Genomic DNA, 19,153 nt, shown 5'->3' with positions numbered 1-19,153 from the left:
ACTGTTTCATGTAATAATTATAGAAAATTCTCTTCCTGTTAAATCCTTCTATTTTCACAAAGACAGAGATTGTTTGGATCAAGGAAGGGAGGTCAGGTTCAGATCCTGGGGAGAGCGGTGTGGAGTGATAATAACACTTAGGATTTTTGCAGCATTCCTTATCCAGAGATCTGAGCCCTGTCTCCAGTACATTACAACAGCAGGATACGTTATCTTATGCAAACTCCTTCCTAAATTTCACAATAGCTGTAACAAGCAGGAATCATTAAATTAACGTGGCTGAAAAACAGCCACAGAGCTCCTTCTTTACTTTGCTTTTATCTAAATAAAGTGAAGCAGTCAGAGCTGAGGCATTAGTCCTCTTCACTGTTTACCAAGTATCTACATTACTGTTAACGGTATATAAATACTAAAAGTAATTTTTTAAATGGGAAAACAGAAATGAGTATCTGAACTCTCCTCCTTTAAGCAAGTTACCCAGTTGCAACCCCTACAAATGTTCAGTTGCCCTTTTACTACATCTGGTTCAAAGGCCACTAAAAATGGGATTCTTTGCACTGACATCAAAGGGCTCTGAATGGGACTGTCTGAAACACGAGGGGAGACAAGATTAACTTCAGCTTTCTGCCTATAGGACTCCAGCAAAAAGTAACAAATAATAATCGGAAGATAAGGTTTTCTTGAGAACCTACTGATTTCAGCACATTTTTCCAACATCAGCTACCAGTATGAAGTTGCTTGCTTTGTGAGAGTGGTGCAGAATGTGCTACTAAACACAGTGTTTGCAGCTTAATATGGCCTTTTTTTCAATAACACTAAAGAACATGGTGACTAAGAAGGGAGCAAGAGGGTGGGAAAAGAAATATTAATAGTTTACAAAGCACTAGATTGATTGTCTTTGTTTACTACCATATCTGTATTGATCAGGCTTTCCTCCTGGCCTGATGTGAAGCTGTGAGAACAGGCATCAGTGCCAAAAAATCCTGCACTGCTGCTGAAACCTTACCCCACCTTTCAACTACAGGCTTTATTACTCATGTAAATACATCCTCGGAACTCAGCTTTTAAAGTGGTTTCTCTCAGTAACCAACTTTACTTAAACACATCTGGAACTTCTTTGTAACTCACAAGTGCTTTGTGTAGTCACCTGTATGACGAAGGTTAAATATGCTGTGGAATTACTGCTGGGGGCTCTGATTGCCCCACAATCACAGGAGTGGATGTATAAAGCAGGGATACAAGGGGCAGAGGAGTCCTAAACAAACCCAAGATTATGTTCCTAATTGAAATGGCAGCCCGGGGTTTTCACATATAAAATCTGGAATCTGAGCTTACTTGCCTTAACATCATCTGTTTCAGCTGCTCCACATTCCAGGACTCCTTCAGCCTTGACCTCATCCCTGAGATTATTCTCCCTTCAGTCAATTAGAAGTTCTCAAATGTACAATATTTATACCCAGCAATGAGGCAGATCTGCTGATTGTCTTTCTTCAGCTGCCTGGGTGGCCCTAAGAATGAGGAAGTGTCCCAGGACTGGGGAATTCCCATTGTCTGTGCAGAGAAGAGCTGGGCTCAGCACTGCCAGGGCTGCACAAGGGCAGGAGGGGATGAGGTGGAATTGGGAAGATTGAAGGTATAAAGAGAAGGATTAACTCTACACATTTAGTCCACTGCTCTCAAGATTTATGCAAAGTACCTATCCACCTTAAAGATCTTGAAACTGGAAAAGAAAAAGGAATCTATGGAGTTACAACAATTTTAAAGGAAAAGCTGAAAAATACCTTGAATTAGATCTGTTGGCTTCCAATCTCTGCCTGATACCTTCAAGCAGAGATTGCTTTGGTTTTTTTTTTTGGTTTGCTTTTTTTTTTTTTTTTTACTAAATGAAAACATAATCACCAAATAGATTTATAAAGCTATTTTGCATCATATATGAATATCACTGACAGTGGTACCCAGATATCTTTTATTTCTTATCCGAAATGAAAACAGACCCTGGATTAAAATAAATTATCTGTTGCTATTTCCTTAACTAGCTTTCTTGTTTTGAGAGTGTTGTATATATGAAACAAAAAGTTCTCAAGGCATTAGGTAATATATGACCCAAACAACTTGATAAGCAATGTAAATGAGAATCAGGCCTACAGTACCAGAAGTATTAATTCCTTCGATGAGAGTATCTTTCTTCCTGTAGAGTCTATGTCTTATCTTCTTCTAAAGCTTACATTAGGTCATTTTTGGCCAAACCCTTGCCCTTAATTTCTGAACCCTGGTAGCTGATTTAAGAATATATTTTATTACTCTTTTTGTTTGCACAGCACTGGGTGCTGATATGGTCTTCCCTGGCTCTTCAGAGATTAAACAGCACACGGAAGAAAAAGTAGAGCAATGTAGAAGACACCTTCAAAATTTCATGTAGAAAACAGAACAATACTTTTTAGGAAAATGTTGTTAAATCAGTTCACACAGAACACAATTATTTTTTGCTATGACATATCTATATGTATGATAGAGATATATTTCTCATTTCTATGGTAAATTTGCATTATCAATATAAAAATTCATAACGGGTGCAATAAGGAAAATGAAATTCATTAATCAGAATTCAGACTCATGTAATTGTTAATTATAATACCTGCAACATGTAACCACTACTTCCTACGTACTCAGTGTTCTGTTAAACAGTAACTGCACAATAAATCTTCTTTTTCTTTTCCTGATAAGTTAAAACACAATCATAAGCATTTGTCAAAATCAATCCTTCATCCAACAGCATGAGAATACAATATCTAGAACTTCCTGATCTGAAGCAATTAATTTTTTCTAGATATGTAAGAAAAGGAAAAAAAACTTCAAACCAATTCCTTTTTTCAGAGATGTTTTGCCACAATATTTTTCAAAACAGAGCACCCATAGAACTGTGAGGCTGAACTGTAACTCTGCTGATGCTTGGGGAGCATGACTTCAACACACACAGACCCCCCAGCCCAGCAAAACAAAGGGTACAATCATTGAGGTCACTGCAGCTCCTCATGCCTAAAGGTGAGCAAGCACTTCTTTCCCAGCTTGAGCATGAACTTCAATATACTGTTAAATTCAGTAATTTACAGGAGTTCTGTAGTAGTTTATAGGTTAGTAGTTTACAGATTTAGTAGTGTACAGGTTCCCCTTGTATTAATTGCAAGAACATCTTGTCATTTGCACAAATAGTGTGAAATAAAAGCAATTTAAATTTCCACAGAGAGCTGTGGGCTCGCTTGAGGCTATTGTCCTGCCTGGTGACCATCGTGCTTTTGTGAGCAGCTGGGAGTATGGTCCACTCCAAAACTCTCAATCTTCAGGCACTGACAAAAGGCAAGGCTCGACAAGCTGACAAAACATGACATCTTAATGAGGTTTCTTTGCATGTGTTACTGGATAGTCCACACCAGAAGCTGGAGTCGGGGGCAGGGCTGGAGAAGAATGTGAGGTTGTAGAGAACAGTGTTCCTCACTTGGACAACTCCTGGCTGATCCTCCAACCAGTTTCTTACAGATTTTAGTGGACGTGTTAAATTGGCACGATACATAAAAGAAATTTTGGCTACAGCTCTTTCTGTTAGTATTGAGACATTCTTAAATGAAACATTCCATTTTGATTTAAAATGGCCACAATTAAGTTTGCAACCTATCTCCATGTGCTCTCTATAACATGTGTTTCCCATAACAGGATATACTACACATACTACTGTAAGAAAAGATATAGCCAATTACCTTAAACACTTAACTATTATCACTTAATAGCTGATATTATGATAGAAAATGGGGCCACAACATGGAGTGTTCTTCCAGGCCCAGCTATCAGGTATTTCACACAATATGAAATTTGTCTTAAGTGTTGCACTCTAGGTGGCTTTGCCTGCAAAGAGGTGCTCATAGGTAAGTAGGGAAAAGAAAGTATGAATAAATTTGTGACTGCATTTCACCCAGAGAAATCAGTGGCAGAGTCTTGGGGAGGAAAAAAGAGAAGAAAAAGCCCAAACAGCTTTCAAATCTGTAGCCCAGTTTTGACTCAAAAAGCTGCGCTTTTATTACACAAACGATTCCTCCTGGAATCGGACACGGAGCAGGCGGATCAGGTAATTTAAAGGCGACGAAGCCGGAGCAGCACAGCGGGCTGTGCCTCCCCCGGCGCTCCCGGGAGGATGTGCTGCCCTACCCCTGCTGTTACCTGCCGGGGGAGCGGGGGCGGCGCGGGGCCGTGCCCGCCCCCGGCCCGCGCCCCGGGGGAGGCCGGCAGCTGTCGGCGGGTGGGAGGCGTCTGCAGCTGGAAAACAGCAGCTCCGGTTGCTGATCAGATTTGGGGGTGGGGTGGGAGGTGTGTGTGGGAAAAGCCAAGCGATGGATCTTCCCTTCTTTTGACAACACTCTCCCCTTCAGGACTAAGTCTGCGCTGGAGGAAATTAACTGCGAGGGAGAAGCGCTAATCGCACCTCCGTGTGGGAGCCAACTCCCGGAGCAGCGTGTGCCGCCACCCCAGGATATTCCCTGCCTCCAACCTGAAGTGATCCCTCCTGGAACGGTTCAGTCGCGCCTGCAGTTCACCTTTGCCTGCAGTTAACCAGCGTGCAATTTGGGTTTAATGGAGCTGGGTTTATTGTTCCTCTTTGGACTTACGATTACGTCGACTGCAGGTAACGTGAATTTCTTTCTTTCTTTGCCCACTTCCACGCATGCACACAAAGAAAGGCAGGGTAGTTTTTTGTGTTGCTTTTTTTTTTTTTTTTTTTAACTTTCCCCTCCTTCCAAAAGGCGGTAAGCTGCAGCCCACTCCGGTGCGCTGTAAAGAACGGGACTCCAAAGCCATCCCTTGGCCGTACGTAGGTTTATCCCAAACCCAGCGGGCTGGCGCTGCAGCCCGGGGCGGACACAAACATAACGGTGCTCCCGGCGGCCCGGGACTCCGCAGGGAGCGGGCATGGGTCGGGCCCAGCCCGAGGGGGCTGCGGGCGGGGGTGTGCGGGGTCGGGGCGCCGGGAGCTGCCGGGATTTGCCGGGATTTGCCGGGAGCTGAGCGCGGCTGTTGCAGGGTCCGCGCTGCCCCGGCCCCGCTCCGCGCTGCCGGCGGCCGGCCCGGGACACCGCGAGCGCGACGAGAGCGGAGCGGCGGCGGCCGCGGGCGGCAGGGCCAGGGCGGACGGCGGAGCGCTGCGGCACCGGGCCCGGCGCTGCACTTGCTACACCTACAAGGACAAGGAGTGCGTGTACTACTGCCACCTCGACATCATCTGGATCAACACCCCCGAGTGAGTGCGGGAAATGGCGGGCGGGGAGCGGGCGGGGGGAGCCGCAGGCGGGGCAGCCCCCGCCGGGGTCAGGGCGGGACGGGGGAGCCCAGCGCGGACCCCCGAGCGCCGCCGTCCCGGCACCTGCGCGGCCCGGGGACCGGCACCGCGGTGTGCCGGGCGCGGCTGACAGGAGGGAGAGGCCGTGATTTCCCACTGGAAGTGTGTTTCTATCAACTCGCCCGCTGGGAGAGTGGGAGTAGTGTGCGTGCGTGCAGCCGTACTAGTTTTGATGCAAATTGATGTGGAAAAATACCGAGACGTTAAGATAATGTTTGAAAAATTCAGTATGCCAGATTTTAAGGTGTTACAAAAGAAAGCCTGTTACAACTGCTCTGCGGAAACACAAGCTTTTGTTTTAACTCGTAATAAAAGCAGATTTTGAAGCCGTTTCCCCTGGTTTGGAAGTTCTGAGCTCCGCACAGGGAGGTGGGGGTGGAGCACACGTGCAGAAAGCTGCTCTGCTGTCTGTACTGACAGGGATAGTGGGAAGAAAGCATCCAGGAAGAGTGACACTTTGCCTACATCCTAAAGGTTAGAGGCCTCCTTTTCCTACACCACTGTACATATCCTGTCTTGCTGAGTAACCAAAACAGACTTCAGATTTGTAAAGATTCTCCCAGGCTAATAGGTTCCTGTAGCAACCACAGCGACCAGTTCAGTACAAAAATAATCAGGAGATCAGGTGAGGCTGAGAACAAATGACTTCAAGAATTAAAGTTTTTCAGACTCTGTGATGTCTACATCATACACATACCACCAATGATTCCGGTGACTAAAGTCTGGGAACAGTTGTAATGATTCAGACCTGCCTTTCAATAGATTGCAAAGCTTTTAATGAGATTAAAATAACAAAATGAGTAGAAAAATAGAAAGTAGCAGTAAACTAGGTGAAGTCAAATGGGGTTTAGGGCACTTAATTTGTAAATTCATGTGTGTGTCCTGGCTAGAGGCCATGTCTGATGACGTCTTTTGAACTTCTACCAACCTGTGAGTATCATGTATTCACACAAGTCATTCAATTCTTCAAGTTCCATACCTGCACTAATCCACCCCAGGATTACTTAGGGTTATTTTAGCCAAATATTTATGACTCAGTAAATTTAAGTCAGACCTCGCCAGTGAAAATGGGGGAATGACATTCCTTTTCCCCTACGCACTGAATAAATAGACTTCTGCTAATTTTAAACACACATTCCTCTTTTTTTTTTTTTAATTTCTTTTTTTTTAGGATTATCCTATTTTAAGTCTACAGGACTTACAATTTTCATTCCACTGCCAAAATTATTTAGTATGCATTAATTCAGTGATGTGGGGAGTTTTCCTACATGAAAGTTTTGTGCCAGTATCACTAAAGAAAGAACAAAAACCTAGAAAACAAGGCATATAATGTTTTCATGATACCAATAGAATTGGCAATGAAGTCTGTATAATAATCCAAATATTAAACACTTGGGGTTCTAAATCTTTGCTTTCTTAACTGAAGTCAGTTGTACATAAAATAGCAGCAAATCTCACAGATCTGTAAAGTCTACCCCCACTGGGTATAGGTTAGCCTGAAACGATTAAATGTGAGGACTAGGAAATTCTCTTTCTATAATTTTTAAGCCATGGGATGGGATGTTTCTATGCAAACCATGGAATGAATACATTCAACTTCAATATTAATTATTCACACAAAATAATACATTTTTAGCTCCAAAGACATGAACTTGTAGAACCTAACAACACTGTTGGAACTGGGTGAATAGGGGTGCTGGGAGCCCTCTGAGGTTGACAAAGAATAGGTGGATGATGCTGAAATTAGTCTGGAATTAGTCCAGCAGGGACTGAATTCCCTGGCTCTGTCTGAACTGGGCAGCTTTGCTGTCCTGCTCCATGGACAGGTGACAGAGGTACAAAACTCTCGCTGAAACAGCGCAGTTGTGATTTTCAAAACTCCCAGGATTCTTCCTAGGAATGCTCCCAGGGCAGAGGTAAACTTTAAATTAAGTGTATTGGATATTTTGAACAATTTCAGTGCAACAGGAGCAGGATTTAAGATTCCATGTGCCATGAACAGGCACTAATTCTGCTCTGGTGATTGATTTGGAATAAAATTTCAGGAAGTCAAGAGGTTCTTTGGGATGTGAATGAGGGGAACCAGGCCTGCTTGGGCAATTTAATATCCTGAGTAAGTTAAACTACTTCTCTGAAATTGAAGTAACCATGGGATGTGTACAGACTGGCTGTTTGTAAAAGGGGCTTTTACGTTGCTCTTGTACACACATTGTGGAAAGTTTTTATATTTACTAAAAATTTGGCTCCAATGCAACTTGGAGGAGCATATACACAGTGAGAGGCCAGAAAGTTGGTGTTAAAGATTGGAGTTTTCCTGACATCTGTTGATTCTGGTATTTTTCTTGCTTATTTATTTTTTTTCCCCACTACATCAAACCCTACAATTGCTTATTATTTTTTGTTTTCTTTCTTTCCCCTCTGACTTATTTATTTCACTTTATTGCTTCTTGTTCCCCACAAAATTTCCTCAGTACTTTCTGTTTTCAGGCTACTCTTGCCTCTATACTTTAAAGAAAAACTTTAATTTCTCCTCTGGTTTCTTCTGCTTTTCCCAACAGGAGCTGTTAAGCATTGTTGTAATATATTCAAAACAAATCCTGGTCATGGCCTCTCCTCCTTTTCTGGAAAAGCAGTTAAAAGTTTTTATTGAAGCTGTTGGAGGCAGAGTGACAATAGAAGGTCTATTTCTATCCCTGCTGAGAAACCACTTAGATCAGCAGGGTGACAGTTGTAGAAAAGCACAAAATTGCAGAATGTGGAGCCTCTGACTCCCTGCAGCTCTTGTCAATTAAATGAGAAATTATCTCTGCACACATGTTTTGAATATTGCTCTATACTTGACTACGAACCACTGCTGTTAGTTCAGACCACGAGGAGCACCAGTGTTGTTTTGATATAGTGCATCTTTCATTCTGGGAACAGAGGGAAAGTGGAAGAGAAGATGACCTAAAGAAAGGCAGGTAAGTCAGAAGGGAATAATGCAATTATGTGGTGTAGACAAATGTTGCATAACAAAGGTAATTGAAAGCTGGTAAACTGTTCTCACTGATAAGATTGATTAGCCAGGAATTAGTTTGCAATGTATTTTTTTTTTTGTCAAATGATTACTTATGCTTATCTTGATCTATAGCTACAGACACCTTTTAAAGAATGGATTGTCTTTTAAACAGTACCCACTGACATCATACAGACACAGCTTGATGCTTAATTTTGTAAGTTAAAGAAGAAAATATAGGCAAGAGAAGAAAATATGGGCAAGACTACTTTTAGATCTGCATTTCTTCAGAGGGGGTCCTATATTTCAATATGAACTGAGGTTGTACATCCAACAGCAACAATAACAGTTTTTTCAGTTAATAACATGAATGTTGCTGCATGAAGCTCTATCGATGCTCAGAATGATGAGTGATAGATTGAAAAGGTGACAACTCCTAAGAAAGTGTTACTGTCATGAGGGCACAGACACTCAAGTGGTCTTCAATTCTAAAATAAAAGAATGTACTGAGAATCTATGGCAATAATCCAGACATTTCCAAAGGAGAATTCCTCACCCAAACTAAGCATCAAAAATAAGAACATTTCTTTTGAAGGGTCTAAAACAAAGCAAAAGTGGTTTTTTTCCCCCTAAATGACATGTCATTTTGGTATTTGTTATTATGTTCAAAAGAAGAGTGACTGAATGAAATTCTGTGACCACACTGTAAAGACCAGTTACAGGATGTTCTAAGAGTTCTGTCTGCCAATTCCATGAATTTCCGAATCAGGAAAATTGGATGGACAAAGTGAAAGGCAAATTTTGATCTAACACCATGTTGCTGCTCTGGTCCTCTGTACTTAGCACATGTCCTGTTTCCTCTGGGGGAGGGCAAGGACAGGGACGGGACTTGTGTCTGTCTCTGCTGTGTGGGGTACACTGGGAGAGGATCTGGGTGGGAGAGAATCCCCTTGCTGTGGGAGCACGTGGGGACACTGGAAGGATCTGAAGTTTTGTCACTTAATGAAGAAATTTGTTTCTGTGACTCAAGCAAGTCAGATAATCCTGAGCAACAAGTTAGCTCCAGATAATGCCCAACAGAAATGTGTTTTCCTGACCTCATGTGAGCACTACTTGAGGTAAGAAAGGCTTTTCAGACACTTGTGGTCATTGCTCTAAGTGATGATGAATGGGTTTGTCAGGATCTAAACAGCCTGAGCAGATCCCACCTGCACCCAGCTCTCCAACAAATACGAGTTAATGATCTTTGCTCATTACTGACTTAGGTTGCCATCAGAAATTCTTCTCAGAATGGAAACAATCTGTAGCCTATCATCACTTCACTCAGTTTTACTCACACACACTCAGATGATGTCTCAGGATAAAGTTCCAAAATACAAGATTTAATACTCTGCTCGCCAGCTTTTCCTTCATAACATCTTTTTGTTACCTGCATCTCTTTGGTGATTGAATTTTTGTTGAACAGAAGCCCACATGACAAAATTTAAGATGCTTTTAATCCTTATGGACATTGATGTTCTAAATTATTATCATTCTCCCAATTCTGGATAATTATATTCTTCATTACATAAGATTAGGTGACATCCTGTATATTACTGGAAATAAAACTACACAGCTAAAGATCTCTTGTTCAGCAAAACAATTAAGCAGGTGGTTATAAACCCTAGATCAGATTGCAAATCCCTGCTAGTCAGAGGCATGATAAAACAGTGGCTGCCAGCCAGGAAGCTCAAATAAGGAAGCTGATCTGTCAGCTGAACAGTGCACATGGTTAACCTTCAGAACCAAGTGCCAAAACTGAAATGATGAATATTTGTTGAGTTGATTTTATTTTTCTGAATGAAGCTTGCCCTGATTTTGCAATCTTTACTATCCATGGGAACATGTGGAATCTGTTTGTCTTGCAAAATCTTCATGTGAAATGAAGAATATTTCAAATAGATTTACTGAACATAGTAACAGGCTCCTGCTGTAATTGTTATATTTTATTGTGGACAAACTGATTTGATTTTAGGCCTCTCTATTCAAAGAGATATTCTTACATATTTAAAACGTGTACTGACCTCACACTTTCAGTGTCTCATTGTCTGAAGTGTGCACAGCTTGCATGCCCTCCTCAGTCTAGAAGCAGAATGTTTCCTCTGAGCTTACTGACAGTACTGCCAGGATTGATGTTTTACAGCAGCCTCAGGAAGACTTGAAATGATTTGGCTGTGCAGTTACAATCCCACGTCCCTGCAGGAGCTGGCCCTGAGAAGATGAGGTCAGGGATGAGACATGCTGATAGCCAGAGCTTTGAAATTTCACCACTGCTGCTCCTGCTGGTCTAATTCTAAGAATAAACACTCTTGAGGGCTGTCAAACCACAGTCACTTTCACCAGTCTTACATTTTAACACCATGTGTTTATTATCCCCCGGGTTTTTGTTTTATTTGTTTTTAAACCAGCGGTGGGTTTTGAACTATACAGGCTGTAGAGAGAGGTAGGAACGTGCAGTAGTGTGTGTTCCTTGTGTGCACTGCTGTGGTGGCTTCTGAAGCAGCAATAAGTACTCTGAATTAGTTTGAAAAAATCTTGATTTGATTCCTTTCATCCATGTCTCCCAGCTGCTCTGCCTTTTGGGCTTTCGCTCAGTGGTTTTGTGCCACTGTAAGTGGTAAGAGCCACTTACTGATAGTACTGACTGCCAGTCAGAGGGAGAAAAGGAATCGTGGGAGTTTGGGCCTGACAGACAGAAGATGCTGCTCCCAATTTTACTAATTTCTTTAAATTAATGATCACATATCTTGTAACAGGGCTGGTAGCAGATTGGGATTGATATAAGGCACTGAAGGAGATACTGAGAGTTGTTTTGAGAGAGGTTTTCTATGACACACTGGCTCAGTTTATTAGGTCAGGTGAGCTCTACCCAGCCTCTCTGGGGATCTGGGGTGTTAGTGGACACCCCCAGGCTTGCTTCATATTGTTTACCTCAATAAATACACCCCAGCTTTTCACTCCACAGCTCAGATATTGTACTGACCGTATTTGAGAAACAAATCCTGTGATATCCCTTTGACAGCGACAGGAGGAGGATGGAGAGCGATAAACAGCCTCCAGATTCTCACAGAGCCTGACCTGGTACCAAGAAGAGCCAGGGATAGGAAAATCAAAGAACTCACGTGGTCAGTGAACCTGAGTGGTGAAGCAGATGTCTGCGATCCTTGGCTTATTAACTAAGTTAGCTGTAATTAATGAGCTAGAACTAATTGGCATCCTCGCAAATTAGCAAGTATTAATTAAAGGATAAGATAGCAAGGTTGTGGAGGTGCATCTTTTTGGATAATAGGAGCCTGTTCAGTATCTAGGAACACTGAGCACTACTAGATTGAGGATGTGGGAAAGAAAGGTGTGGCTACAAACCATAAAAGTTGTTTCATCTGAAAATAATTTTAACTTCAAAAAGCTACTCAGAAAAAGTGCAGCTTCTGACAATGTGGACAGAATGACCAAAGCAACAAATCAGGCATCCTCTGGGGATGTTTTACTCCTTAAATAATGGTAAGGATGGGTTAATATGGGAGGTACCTCTATTGTGAGCTCCTAAAAACCCACACCTGTTACAGGAAGAGCTGGAACCAAATTCCAGAGCAGCCAATGATCTCTTACTCTGTAGAGCTACACAGTGCTACTGCAGTGCCTTTATATTAAAATATGCACAGAAATATCTGTTATTTCCCCAAGCATCATCCTTCACTCTGGGAACATTTTGTCTCACTTGGAGGATGGTACATTTTGCTTCCTTTCTGTGTTCTTTGCTCTCAGTGGTCCTTACAGGGATCCCATACATTTTGGGATTGTCCGAAAACACTGGAGACTGTTGGGAGCCTTGCTGGCCTGGATGTGTGCCCGAAAATATATTGCTGAATCCTGAAATCACAGCATCTAAGATGATTGCTGCAACCCCCTCATCCCTTTGTTTTGGCTGAAACTCTCCAGTGCCCTGGAGGTATCTACTGTGTTTAAGTGGCTGGGAAAGTAGAAAATAATAGCAGCTCATAGATCAATTATAACATAGCATGAGAAACTCAGCCACATGTTATAAAATGAAAATAAACCAATTGCATTTGTCTGCCTGAATTGTGAGCTTCATTGTGAGTGGGGGACAACAGGACTCAGGCAAGTCTTACTTCCCAATTCAGCCTGAAGGTATTAATCCTTCAACAGGCAGTTTTCTTCTGTGGAAGATTTTCACTTTTTCAGAATGGCTGTTCAGTGGAAAAATCACTTGGTACCAATTACTTGGTACTTCCTCTCTTTTTTTCAACAAACAAATGCCTACTTCTGTTAATTTAATGGCAAAACCTTCCTCCAAGAGGTAGCTGGCTCTTAGGAGGAGGGCTTTTCTGATTGTTTTGTGGACACGAAGTACACAAATAATCTAGGTTATTTCAGCCTCTGTTATCCAATCTGGCAAGAACACACTGTGCTTTGGTTAGTTCTGTGCTGCTCTGTTATACATGAGATTATCTTCAGTTCATTATCTGTTGCACTGACTAATCACAATTACAACACATGGAATAATTGCAAGTACTGGAGAGTTGTGATAGTTTTGTTGGGGTTTTTTTGCATACAGAGTAAAGAACAAGTAGCTTATACTGAAGAAGCAATTATTTCCTTAACGATTCCTCATACCTTCTCTTTGTTAGAAAATGCGTAAGAACTGAGCATGCAGACCTTTATGCACCCACTGGCTGGCTGGAGTAATCATAATGAACCTCTCAAAAGAGTGTAATTCCTCAGAAATCACAGATTTGGATGTTGCCAATCAGATGCCAGTTCAAAGAAGTACCTTGAAAAGGCTGATTCAGAAATGTCTAGGTTTGCTTATTCTCCACTCCATAGAGAAGAAAGGCACAAAGGGCTCACAGCACATCTTAGCTGTAAATGTATCTCAAACTCATATTAGTTTACTTCAGGAGAATTTTATTCTCCTAAAGGAAGAAATGCTATGTACTGAGTTAAAAGTCAGGAATTCAAATTTTCTTGTGAAATGTAAACCTTAAAAAAATGAATTAATTAAAAACCTGGGATGCTGCAGACAAATTTCCAAAACAGAGTAAATGGCTTAGCCAGTACTTTGTCCAGGGATTGGGTCATAAAGGACAGTGTAAGGAACTTATAGTTCCAGATCCCCCCAGTTCTGCCTCTGCCCTACTCCAGCTGATCCTTATCTTCACTGAGGGGACACAAAGTGTCCTGTGCAGACACAATTTATCAAGCTCTTTGTGATTATTGTTGGAAAGACTTTGGGCTGCTTTTGAAATGTTTGAGTTTGAATTTTTGGATTAGAAGCCAAAACCAGGTGTATTTGGATTATGTATTTCTATCTCTGATTGGCAAACCTGCACATTACCTTACACAAAAACCTCACTTCATTCTGGTTTAAAGTTTTTGAAACTTGAAACACTTGAAAATGCCATTGCATTGGCACATGTTGCTGGTCCACTGAGAATGAAGTAGCCTTGAATACATTTTCTAAGCCGTGAAGCATAATGTACTTAATTAGAAAGATCAGAAGAAGTATCTGAAATATCACTCTCCTCCTTTGCTTAAGGCTATGATTCATGGCTCTTATCATTTGTAATTATAATTATATTCTCCACTCCTCCCTGTTTGCAGTAATTTACTATCTCTTAGGAAGGGCAGCAGATTGGTAATGAGCCCCTTCCTCAATCACTGGAGTTCACATAGTGAGGGATTGAGATAAAATGGAAAGTTGATTACAATTCTGGTTGGTCCATTAATTTGCCAATTGCAGCAATTAAGAATAAAACTCATGCCCTTCTTTCTCTCTGGCTATTCAGGCAGAGCCTCTGACTCAGGGCAAACTGTGTCTGAGTCCCACACAGCATTTGATAAAACTTAACTTTAGAGTAAAAAAGCCCAGTATCATATTTTGAAAGAGTGAACTTTTGAACAAGGAACCACTTTAAATAACAACAGTAACATATTACAGTGTTTTATGTCTTGCTTGCATAATGTAGGATGACATCTGCAAAAGCTGCAAGAAGCTTCTTTATGCCCTGGCAAAACATCTGTGATTAAACAGGGCTCTCACATTGTCTAAACACATAAAATTCATCTTTCCATTTCAGTCTCAGTTGGAGCAGGAAGCTGAATAACAGAATTTTACCAGACAGTTTTCATAGAGGGTTTGCCACTGTTAAAAATAAAGGAACTTTCCCCCACTCCTGCCTCTAAATACCAGTTCTTCATAAAAAAACATGAATGTGTCAAAAATACTACAATGGAGCAATTATTTATGTCAGAAGTTCCCTACATTAGCCATTTCACATTCATTATTGTAAGGCAGATGTCAGTATAGAATTATTAATACTCTTAAATTATAAAATGGGACTTGCTCCTAATCCTAAAGACAACAAAAAGCTTTTTAAATGATGGTTTGAGAAGGGAGGCCAAAATCAAGTCCTGAAGTCTTTTAAGACAAATATGGGTATTCGTGGTCTCTCCTGGTGTCCTGGCATAGGAGTAAAGTGGTGAAAATAAGGAACATTTTCTGCATGGAGGCAGACCAGGATCTGCTGGAGAAAAACCATCCCCTGGGCTCTGAACACAGAAGTATTGCTTGTGATTTTCTCTCTCTCTCAGGATGATTTTATCATCAGCCTAACTCTGACAGGTTGAGGCTGTGAAAGACAAGGTGCACTGTTACAAATGTACTACGAGTGCAGAGGCTTGAATAAATGATTTGCATCAACTGTACTGATGTTGCATCAAAAATTATTGCAGGGATTAGGAAAATAATGTTTCTGAACCTTTAGGCCCACCATGTGTGTGGGAAAATGGAAAATTTGCAGCTTTCCCATTAGCAGCCTAATGATGTTTTTATGAAAGCAAATGAAAGAAGCAGAGCTGTGTGAAGGTAGTGGTTCCAGACTCATTCCTCAGGCTTTGCTCTGTAACCTTTCTGTAACCTTTCTAGACTGACTCCAACTTCCTCTTCCCTGCCTTTTTCTTTTCTTTTTTTTTCCCACTCCTCCCCTCCTCTTTCATGCTTTTGAACATGAGATTCTCTTCAGATTTTTAGTGTTTGTGGATTTGTGGCTTGCTTAGCCCATCCCTCAAGTCCTCAGGAACTTTTGAGAGTCTCCAGAAGTTTCATGGGGAGTACAGCTGCTATTGATTGAGATTTTTTAACAGCTTGGAGGAGAGCAATTTATGACATCAATCCAAACTATCCAAGACTTTTTGGGGATTTTAGCAGGCAGTGATGAACCATGTCATTTTCTGATAGGAATATTGACTATAACCCATTAAAGAGAAAATAATGCAGAGAAATAGAGAGGCATCTCCTACTATTCCTTGGTGTGCTGCAGCACAGAATAGGATCTCTCACAGAAAGGTAGAACCATGCAAGGAGGATTTTCTGGGAGTTTCTTGCATTTGTAACTCCAGGGGTCATGTTCCAAACATGATGCAGTAAATGAATTATGCCGACAGTTTTCTCAATTTCTCAATGATAAAATTAATGGAAAACCAGGCTCAGAACCATGAACTACATGGCAGCTACACAGTGTTAGTGATCTGGTGAAATCAGCACAGCTCTTCTGTCACTTCAGACCAGCCAAGGCACTGAATGTAACAGATTTTGTGCATTAGCTGGGGAAACCAACACAACACAGGAATGAGGAGTAAAATAAACAATAACCTGGGCATGTATTTGCATCATCTTTTAGGTATTCCAATTTTTTTTAATAGTGTAGCTGCCAATTAATCCTTCTAGTAGAGCTGACTATCTGCTAATTTATAACTTGGTGAAAGTCTGAGTTGATGGAGCAGAAGTTATGATGTGGTACAGGGAGAATTTACAGGAACATAGGTTTTGATTTTTCTGCCACTATTTATTGCTTTCAACACAGATCTCTTCAACAGATCTCTTCGCTAAAATAGAAAAGAGGGGGAATGTCATTTTAATTGGTTCCTGTGTGATTCTCACAACAGGAGGACTGTGCCATATGGACTGTCTAACTACAGAGGCAGCTTCAGAGGCAAAAGGTCCACAGGGCAGACTCAGAGCGCTCCCCAGCCCTCGCGCCGATGTTCCTGTTCGGACGCTCACGACAAGCAGTGCTTGCAGTTTTGCAGAAGAATGCAGGACAGAAGGAGGTGAGTGTCTTTCCCTGTCACTGCAACCTGGCCACATGATGAGGCCATTTCATGGAGATAAATTAATCAAGATGCATTTATCAAGAGGAACTGATTGATTTTAAATGAAACTCCCCTCTGCAGTTGTGGTGGGTTAACCCTGGCCAGCAGCCAAGCACTGATGCTTGTTCACTTCCCCTTCAGTGGAATGGGGGAGTGAACAGGAAGAAAAAAGCAAGAAAACTCCTGTGTCACATCAGAGTTTAATAAGTGAAGGAAAGAGGCCAGAGCCAGCCAGTACTGCTTGGAATTTTCTTTTTTCTGTTTCTTTTTATGATGTGCTCATTTTGAAACAGCAGATCTGTCCAGTTAGGGGCATGCTGAACACTGCACTGTTCTAGAATGTTTTATGCAGTCTAACAAAGAGCATGAAATTGTCATTTAATCTATGGGGACATTGATGAGAACACAGTGACAAGTTTAGGCAATCTCTATTCTACAGAAATCATGGATCAATGAAAAAGACAGAGGAGAAAGACCAATGCAGGGAAGAGGAGCACAATTTTGTTCAGTAGCACAGAGAGTATGGAGGATTCTGAACAATCAGGTATGTTGCAGATGTTTAATGTTAAAAAGAACTATGTGGTTTCCATCAATGTTCTTTGTACTTGCAGAACCCTTAATTCTTTCAACTGAATATTATCACTCCTTCCTAAATTAAGGACACAATTTGGCCCATGAGTTATTTGGGTTTTTTGTATTTTCTAATTTAATTTTTAAAATAAACTTTGCTATACACAACTGCTACAATGTTTCCTCTGCTGAGATAACTCTTTCAAAAGTTGGATTATTTGGCTATAAGCCAATACATATTTTGGCCTTTTTTTAGGACAAGGGCTGTTCCTGTCTATCATGTTTTTCCTCATTTAGCACTGCAGCAAATTAAGCTACACATCCCAGTGCAGTGCTCCAGTAAAAGTTGAAGTGTTAAGGTAAACAAACAGGAAAAACTTTGTGGAAGAAGTATCTGGGGGGAAAAGTAAATCTGCTTTTGATGTCAGGTTTAAGGAGGTTTCTGTGACCCAGTAGCCAGTTTCAAATACTGCCACTTCTAAAAAAGTCACACCAATACCCCACATTTTTTGCGATGAAGGGAAGCACTTGGATTACAACTCCCCAAGCTGAATTTATTGCTGTGATTATTTGAGCAGAGCTAATCAGAGAACTGTATATAGCTCGCTCTGTACACATAACCAAGGAGGGCAACCACAATTATCTCAGGTAACAGAGACTTAGTGCTGAATATTCAACAGTTTGGCTGTATTTCTTTGTTGGTGTGTTTTCTTTAAAGCTTTAACATTTATTTGCTGGAGCTCAGAAACAAGAACTTAAACAACAACTCTCCCTTGAGATGGACAAACTTGATGCTTCAGTGTGATGCCAGTGGAGAATTCAGCAGCAGGCAACACTTCCATTTCAGCAGTGCCACTCTGAGGGCACAGGAACCTGTATGAAGAAGCTTTTCTTCCCTCAAGAGAGCCTCAGAAAAGGATAATCTTTATCATGTAACCTGGCAGGGAATATATCACTATTGAGGAAAACTTCAAAGGCAGACCCAAACTTCAGCAATGCAGAGCTTCAGGAAATGTTTTTCTCTGTGATTTAAACAAGTACAATAGAAACTGTTCCACTCACTGCTTTGCTCTGTGTCTGAAGAATCCATCCACAGCTCTGTGCAGGCAGCTGCAGGTGGAGAATGTGGAGAGTTAGAGGGAGATTGCCTCTACATCAGTTCTCATTAAGAATAAACAGATACAAAGTATTTCTCTTGTTAATGTATGCAAGCCTGAATCATCATATTGTAACTTCGTGGCAGATGTTTAAATGACAGTATCTATGCAGAATAAATATGAATGGCTAATATAAATATTATTATAAACTATAGCAAGTTAAGAGCATACATCGAGTATTCAATAGATTACCTAATTTAGGCACAAGTTATTCCTGCACTTGGAAGTTCCATTCAAACACACTTACAGTGATTATTTGGGGATGCACTGTAGCTGGTGAGCAGAACTTCAGTGATTCATCCCAAAGAATTTTCCTACAGATGCAAGGGTAGGACTGTGGAACTTGATGCCATCAGGGTAATTTCTGTGCTGGCCATTTGCTGTCCCAGGCCCCTACAGGTCACACCCACAGCACAGCCCCTGGGCTTTGCAGGGCTACAAATCCCACCTTTATCTCTCCATCGAAACACCAGCACCAAATAACCCAGAAACTTGGCAGTAAGGATTAAATCCAACCCTGGACGTTTTTCAGTGTAAACGATTTCTTCAGAAATTATGGACTTCTTTTTGCTACAAGGATGCAAGTGTAAGCAAAGGAAAAAGAGTAACTTTTGCAAATCCTGTTCTATATTATTTAAAAAGAGAGGAAAACCCTTACTTGTGACATTACAAATTTTTTTTTTGGTTTACTGACCTTCATGCAGACTTTCCCCAGGGCACACAGGTTAAACTATAACCCCATGTTGTTAAATTATATTTCAGAAGAAGAAAAATGGAGACCAAAAGAAAAGTGAAAAGAAATCAGCAGTAAAAATACCTATATAGGGCTTAAACCAG

The 19,153-nt window shown here is 41.3% G+C and overlaps 1 protein-coding gene and 1 long non-coding RNA gene across 2 annotated transcripts; one reads left to right on the top strand and one right to left on the bottom strand.

Annotated features, from left to right (window-relative positions):
* Positions 1 to 929: 929 nt before the first annotated feature.
* On the bottom strand, positions 930 to 2,825 carry LOC137484454 (uncharacterized). Its single transcript, XR_011004872.1, has 2 exons — positions 2,151 to 2,825; positions 930 to 1,720 (listed from the first exon to the last, which is right to left on the bottom strand). It is a non-coding gene; the product is annotated as an uncharacterized lncRNA (long non-coding RNA).
* Positions 2,826 to 4,293: 1,468 nt separating this feature from the next.
* On the top strand, positions 4,294 to 18,046 carry EDN3 (endothelin 3). The gene is made up of 5 exons (XM_068207978.1): positions 4,294 to 4,672; positions 5,068 to 5,284; positions 16,383 to 16,547; positions 17,029 to 17,133; positions 17,878 to 18,046. The coding sequence occupies exons 1-4, from the start codon at positions 4,621 to 4,623 to the stop codon at positions 17,099 to 17,101; spliced, it is 507 nt and encodes a 168-aa protein (XP_068064079.1). The 5' UTR covers positions 4,294 to 4,620; the 3' UTR covers positions 17,102 to 17,133; positions 17,878 to 18,046.
* Positions 18,047 to 19,153: the final 1,107 nt, after the last annotated feature.

Source organism: Anomalospiza imberbis, chromosome 17 (assembly GCF_031753505.1).
Source record: "Anomalospiza imberbis isolate Cuckoo-Finch-1a 21T00152 chromosome 17, ASM3175350v1, whole genome shotgun sequence".
In the NCBI taxonomy this organism is placed as follows: Eukaryota; Metazoa; Chordata; class Aves; order Passeriformes; family Viduidae; genus Anomalospiza; species Anomalospiza imberbis.
This window is presented reverse-complemented; position numbering and strand designations above follow the sequence as displayed.